The 7,159-nt window shown below is 42.7% G+C and overlaps 1 protein-coding gene across 3 annotated transcripts; it reads left to right on the forward strand.

Moving 5' to 3' along the window:
- The first annotated feature begins 67 nt into the window (after positions 1-67).
- Positions 68-4,059, forward strand: ilkap (integrin-linked kinase-associated serine/threonine phosphatase). Of its 3 annotated transcripts, none has more exons than XM_029673939.2 (10): positions 68-293; positions 781-909; positions 1,070-1,187; positions 1,434-1,540; positions 1,992-2,082; positions 2,373-2,460; positions 2,691-2,824; positions 3,015-3,134; positions 3,379-3,460; positions 3,557-4,059. In XM_029673939.2, the coding sequence occupies exons 1-10, from the start codon at positions 251-253 to the stop codon at positions 3,695-3,697; spliced, it is 1,053 nt and encodes a 350-aa protein (XP_029529799.2). In that variant the 5' UTR covers positions 68-250; the 3' UTR covers positions 3,698-4,059. The 3 variants fall into 3 exon arrangements, with proteins under 3 accessions (XP_029529799.2, XP_029529800.2, XP_029529798.2); XM_029673940.2 differs by having other exon boundaries at positions 69-293; positions 781-903; positions 1,989-2,082; XM_029673938.2 differs by having other exon boundaries at positions 70-293; positions 1,989-2,082.
- The last annotated feature ends 3,100 nt before the right edge of the window (positions 4,060-7,159 follow it).

Genomic DNA, 7,159 nt, shown 5'->3' on the forward strand with positions numbered 1-7,159 from the left:
ATTTGTGAAACATATTAATATTTGAAGTAATAGCTGATGTTTTCCGTAATTCTTAGTTTAGTTTAATTTTTATTAAACCATATACATATCGGACTAGCTAATTAGCTAAATGTTCATAGAAAATAGGCAAACTTTTTGAGAATACGTCACGATGAAATAATACAGATGTGCTAATGTTCATTAGCTACTATTTGCGAGCGCCCCTGAATGAAGCCAGAAGCAGCAAACCAGCGAAAGCGCCTTCTTCAATATGGATTTATTTGACGATCTTCCAGAACCAACCCAAACCGCAGGTAGATAACTTGATATGTTACTTTAAACATGTTTCACGAATTACACATTTAACATGTTTCAAGGTGTCGTAATCAAATAACGTTAGCTTGCTAATGCTAACCCAGCCTCTGCTATAACGTGTTTGCTAACATTACATTAGCCAATTATGTGAGGTTAGCGAGCCTTGTTTGAGTTAGCAAGTCAATTGCTATGTAGCACACAGAGAGCAACCAAATCTAGCTATCGAGCTAACGTTACTTGAACAAATATCATCTAACAGTTTCTTTTTTATAAGAATAGCTAGTCATTAATTTGATAGGCCCAGCGCAGTGGGTTTCCCGACTAGCTATCAAACGTTACTTGTTAGCTAAACTGGAACTGCTAAACTGGAACTGCTAAACTGGAACTGCTAAGCTGTAACTGCTAAACTGGGTAGTTGAGTTAGCAGTGGATGACTGAATAGCTATCTTTTCCCTTCATTGTCTGTCCCGGTTCGTCCTGCATCAGGTGAAGCCTCGGTACAGAAGACATGTCCATCACCCCTGGAGGACAGGGGGTCCAAGAGGAAAAGAGACGCACCTGATGATGATGAGGTGGTGGAAGAACAAAAACTAGAAGAAAAGAAAGTTTGTAAAGGTTTTCGACATTTCCACATGAATGTGCAGTATGTCACTTATTTTATGTTTGTCTTGTCTGTCTGTGTCTGGGTGTAAAGTTACTACTAGCTATGAGAGATCACTATGTGTTCCCAGATGATCAATCTCTGAGTGAAAGTGATCACTCTCTGTGTCCCCAGGTGTGCCTATACTGAAGGGGTATGTAGCCGCTCGGAGGGGAGAGAGAGAGGAGATGCAGGACGCTCACATTCTCCTATCTGACATGAAATCCTGCCTGTCCACCCTTCCAACTACAGTGTAAGTCCCCTCTGACACAGGGCAGTGTCAGGATGAGTCCCAAAGTGCACCCTATTGCCAGTCATATGTAGTTTCCTACTTTTGAACAGACCCTCCAAAAGTAGTACACTATATAGGTAAGAATGTCTTTTGGGAGACATCCTAAGCCCCCTTCTCTCTAACATAGGGGAGTGTCAGTCTGTTAGGACCTGGAAGGTGTGATGGTGTGCTCCAGTGAAGTGACGTACACTACTGTCTGTGTTGAAGGTCTCGTCTGGCCTACTTCGCTGTGTTCGACGGCCATGGAGGAGCTAGAGCCTCTCGCTTCGCTGCAGAACATCTTCACCACACTCTGGCCCTGAAGTTCCCTAAAGGTGAATGGAAAGACTCAGATCTCCTCTTCACTGTCAAAATACTGGGCTGGATTTATTTGTTGTCTTATCTCTTCACATATTCAATATACATCAGTTAATTCTTGAGATTTGGCTCCTGAGTGGCGCAGCACTGCATCTCAGTGTTAGAGGCGTCACTACAGACCCTGGTTCGATTCCAGGCTGTATCACAACCAGCCGTGCTTAGGAGTCCCATAGGGCGGTGCGCAATTGGCTCGGCATTGTCTGGGTTTGGCCGGGATAGGCTGTCATGGTAAATAAGAATGTGTTCTTAACAGACTTGCCTGGTTAAATCATTTAAAAAATGACTCAGATCACATGCCTATTCATCCTCAATAAACATGGCTTTCATTTCTAGTGGTATTATCTCTTCACAATATTCTAGAAGATTCATCAATATCTAATGCATATTGTGTGTCTCCTCCCACAGTAGAAACTGAGAACCTGGACAAACTCGTGAAGAAGTGCCTACTAGACACCTTCCGACAAACAGACGAAGACTTCCTGAAAAAAGCCTCCAGCCAGTAAGTGCTTAGTCTTGTAAACCTGACCTTAGGCAACAGCAGTGACTAGGTTCTGGTAGATATGACGCACTCTCTTGGTAACTATGATAAGGGAAGACGGACAACTCTCCCAACAATTCCTTATATAGCTTTGTTTCCCAAATGGGCCCTGATCAAAAGTAGTGCACAATGTAGGGGATAGGGTGCCATTTGGGAGTATTTTAGAAGCCTTATAAATTGATGAGCTAATCTGTCCTACATGAATGAAAGTATGAAGCGATGTGTACAGTGTGTTTGGTCTGGTCCCACAGGAAGCCTGCCTGGAAGGATGGCTCTACAGCCACCTGTATGTTAGTGGTGGATGACATGGTGTATGTAGCCAACCTGGGAGACAGCAGGGTAAGGTGCTCCTCTGCTCACACATTCCGTATATAGTGCACCACTTTTGACCAGTGCCCTATTGACCCTTGGCTAAAGTAATGCACTAGGGAATAGGGTGCAATTTTATACATAACCTGTTTATTTAGCCATCATCAATGATGATATTGCCATAGGAAGCGGCTTTTTTTATTCTGTTGCGTTGTAGTACATTTCCTCACCTGTAACATTGTGTCTCTGTCTTTCTGTAGGCGGTTCTTTGTCGGATGGAACAGGAAATGCAGGGCGGAGATAGGAAGTGTGTCACTCTGGCGCTCAGTAAGGAACACAACCCCACCATCTACGAGGAGCGCATGAGGATCCAGCGGGCGGGGGGCACCGTGAGGTACTGGGCTTTCACTGGGCTTTCACTGGGCTTTCATATCTTTTCTCTCTAAATCTGTGCCTGGAAAAAACCATCAACAACAAAAATAATCTTTGATAAGTACTAGTGATGTCCTTGACCTGCTCTGTGAGGAGGAATAACTATTTAATCAACTCTTTATCCATGGTTGCTGCTGTGTATGTTGCTGCAGGGATGGGAGAGTCCTTGGGGTGCTGGAAGTGTCCAGGTCTATAGGAGATGGACAGTACAAACGCATTGGAGTCATATCCACACCTGACCTCAGACGCTGTCAGCTTACACCCAATGACAGGTAAGACACTGACTCTTTCAACCAATGATCAGTAAGACATGTACGGTTTTAACCAATGACAGGTAACACTATGCCAGGTACTCCCAGCCGAGCCCCGTTCCAATACTTTGTAAATCCATTTTCTTTTACTCCCTTCCTTTGAAGTAGTCACTGAACTGACATGATGTGGGCTTGGAAAAGCTAATTGAATTTGTTGGCGGACTGATGGGTGAACTCTCTCTCTTTCTCTTTTTCTCTCTCTCAGGTTCATTATCCTGGGCTGTGATGGTCTGTTTAAAGTGTTTTCTGCAGAGGATGCTGTTAAATACGTTCTCAACGTCTTGCAGGTATACATCATGCTCACAATATGTGTTTATGGATAAAAGAGGTCTCATGATGTGTGTTTGCTGCGGTGTGTGAGACTGTTTTGCGGGTATTTTCAGAATGGGAGTGTTGAGAGGAAGGAGGGACAGACTGAGGAAGAAGGCCACTATGAAGCAGCATGTCAGAGACTGGCCAACGAGGCAGTGAGAAGAGGATGTGCCGACAATGTTACCGTCATACTGGTGTCTGTTAGCTTCTGAACAACAGACACCTGATCTGGCCCATCATTGATGTGTCTCATTGCGTGCCTCAGTGCCTCTGAGTGCTATGTCCACTGTGGCTCCAGACCTAAAAACACATGAACAGATCCCACTGCTGCCACCAACAGACGAACATCAGAAACATGTTGGTCAACCGTTCATTATGAAGGAGGTGTTCTAATCTCTAACTCAATGTGAACTGTATACCCTACGCATGCACACAATGCAAGAACGCACATTTCTAATGGCTTGTGTTGTGTACTTGCGTAGGGTGTAAATTAGGTGTAATGCCCTGTACTGCCCTGTACTGCTTCTCCTGATGACTACTGATGATTTAAATGGTCTTTATGGTTTCTGATCAATACCTTGTCTTATCTCATTTGTGCACATCTTGTTTTATTGCCCTCAATGTTACATTTTCTTTGGTGTACTTTAAAGAAACTATTTCAGAACATAATTTCAGAGATTGTCCCCCCAAATTTTTTTTAACAATTTTTATACAACCCTGTATGATCCAATCTGAAGCTGGTCTAGATTTAACGGACTCATGTCTTCCTCCAAGCCGACTCCCCCCTGGATAATACAGATGGACAGTACCAGTCAAGTTTGGACACACCTACTCATTCAAGGGTTTTTCTTTATTTTTGCTATGTTCTACATTGTAGAATAATAGGGAAGAGATCAAAACTATGAAATAACACATATGGAATGACGTAGTAACCAAAAAAAGTGTTAAATATGTCTGAGATTCTTCAAAGTACCTGCCTTTTTTCAACTTAACCTTTATTTAACTACGCAAGTCAGTTAAGAACAAATTCTTATTTACAATGAAAGCCTAGGAACAGTGGGTTAACTGCCTTGTTCAGGGACAGAACAACAGATTTTTACCTTGTCACCTCAGGGATTCGATATAGCAACCTTCCGGTTACTGGCCCAACACACTAACCACTACGCTGCCTGCCACCCCATGACAGCCTTTATGACAGCTTTGCACAAAATATTAAATTTTTATTTAATTTATTTCACCTTTATTTAACCAGGTAAGCCAGTTGAGAACAAGTTCTCATTTACAACCGAGACCTGGCCAAGATAAAGCAAAGCAGTGTGACAACAACAGAGAGTTACACATAAACAAACGTACAGTCAATAACACAATAGAGAAATCTGTGTACAGTGTGTGCAAATGTAGAAGAGTAGGGAGATGGCCAATAAATAGGCCATAGAGGTGAAATAATTACAATTTAGCATTAACACTAGTGATATGCAGACGATATGCAAGTAGAGATACTGGGGTGCAAAAGAGAAAGAGGGTAAGTAATAATATGGGGATGAGGTGGTTGGGTGCGCTATTTACAGATTGGCTGTGTACAGGTACAGTGATCGGTAAACTGCTCTGACAGCTGATGCTTGAAGTTAGAGAGGGAGATATAAAACTCCAGCTTCAGGGGTTTTTGCAATTCGTGTTGGAGGCTATTTTGTAAATGACATCGCCGAAGTCAAGGATCGGTAGGATAGTTAGTTTTACGAGGGTATGTTTGGCAGCATGAGTGAAGGATGCTTTGTTGGAAACCGATTCTAGATTTCATTTTGGATTGGAGAGGCTTAATGTGAGTCTGGAAGGAGAGTTTACGGTCTAACCAGACACCTAGGTATTTGTAGTTTTCCACATATTCTAGGTCAGAACTGTCCAGAGTAGTGATGCTAGTCGGGCGGGAGGGTGCAGGCAGCAATCAGTTGAAGAGCATGCACTTAGTTTTACTAGCATTTAAAAGCAGTTGGAGGCCATGGAAGGAGTGTTGTATGGTGTTGAAGCTCGTTTGGAGGTTTGTAAACACAGTGTCCAAAGAATGAGTACGTGTGTCCAAACCTCTTACTGGTGCTGTATGTCTGTCCCTTCCCTTTCTGTTTCCTACAAGTTCATATCATAAACATTAGGATTAGGATTTGCTTTATTGTATTCTATCAGAAATTTGAGAAGGAATCGTGTTGACTCATTGCATTTCTGTCTGCAAAAAATGACGGGCAATGCCTACTCATAACTGGTTAAAATCACATGATGCACAGCAGATGATGTCCCTCTTCGTCCCAGACAAAGTTCCCCTTTGGGGTTAATACATTAAATTAGATCAATTTGTAGGTCACCTGGGATACACTTGGGAACCCCATCTCTAACAATAGCCTTTATTTCTCTCCCACAGTAACGAATGGGTTTGGCCATTAGATGGTGCTATCAAACCGTTTCTCAACCTTACTCATGATGACGGCCTGTAATGGGCAAGACAGACATGCTATCAGACAGAGTTACACATCTACAGCTTCTCTTGGTAGGTATGCCTCAGGAGATTTACACAACAAAAAAACATGTAAAGTTTTGGTCCCATGTTTCACGAGCTGAAATAAAGGATCCCAGAAATTTTCCATACGCACAAAAAGCTTATTTCTCTCAAATTCTGTGCACAAATTTGTTTACATTCCTTTTTAGTGAGCATTTCTCATTTGCCAAGATAATCCATCCACTTGAGAGGTGTGGCACAAAAAGAAGCTGATTAAACAGCATGATCATTACACAGCCTTGTGCTGGGGACAATAAAAGGCCACTCTAAAATGTGCAGTTTTGTCACAACGCAATGCCATAGATATGTCAGAATTTGAGGGAGCGTGCAGTTGGCATGCAGACTGCAGGAATGTCCACTGGAGCTGTTGCCAGTGAATTTAATGTTCATTTCTCTACCATAAGCAATGTCGTTTTAGAAAAATTGGCAGTATGTCCAACAAGTCTCACAACAGCAGACCACGTGTATGGGTTGTGTGGGTGAGCGTTTTGCTGTCAACGTTGTGAACAGAGTGCCCTATGGTGGCGGTGGGGTTATGGTATGGGCAGGCATAAGCTTTGGAAAACAAATAAAATGGCATTTTACCAATGGCAATTGGAATGCACAGATACCGTGAAGAGATCCTGAGGCCCATTATCATGTCACTCATCCGCTGCCATCACCTCATGTTTCAGCATAATGCATATTGCACGACCCCATGTCGCAAGGATCTGTAAACAACTCCTGGAAGCTGAAAATGTCCCAGTTCTTCCATGGCCTGCATACTCACCAGACATGTCACCCATTGAGCATGTTTGAGATGCTCCGGATCGACGTGTACGACAGCGTGTTCCAGTTTCCGCCAATATCCAGTAAATTTGCACAACCATTGAATAGGAGAGGGACAACATTCCACAGGCCACAATCAACAACCTGACCAACTCTATGCAAAGGAGATGTGTCTCGCTGATACTGACTGGTTTTCTTATCCATCCCTCCACTGTTTTTTTAAGGTATCTGTGAATAACAGATGCATATCTGTATTCCCACTCATGTGAAATCTATAGATTAGGGCATAATTCATTTGTTTCAATTGAATGATCTCCTTATATGAACTGTAACTCAGTAAAATCTTAGAAATTGTTGCATG

Source organism: Oncorhynchus nerka, linkage group LG11 (genome assembly GCF_034236695.1).
Source record: "Oncorhynchus nerka isolate Pitt River linkage group LG11, Oner_Uvic_2.0, whole genome shotgun sequence".
Lineage (NCBI taxonomy): Eukaryota > Metazoa > Chordata > Actinopteri > Salmoniformes > Salmonidae > Oncorhynchus > Oncorhynchus nerka.

Excerpts from the sequence above, each read along its gene's own strand:
- ilkap (XM_029673938.2), top strand. The coding sequence starts at position 251 with ATGGATTTATTTGACGATCTTCCAGAACCAACCCAAACCGCAG. Across the intron at positions 2,461-2,690 it reads CCAACCTGGGAGACAGCAGG|GCGGTTCTTTGTCGGATGGA; the intron begins GTAAGGTGCTCC and ends GTCTTTCTGTAG. Across the intron at positions 2,825-3,014 it reads CGGGCGGGGGGCACCGTGAG|GGATGGGAGAGTCCTTGGGG; the intron begins GTACTGGGCTTT and ends ATGTTGCTGCAG.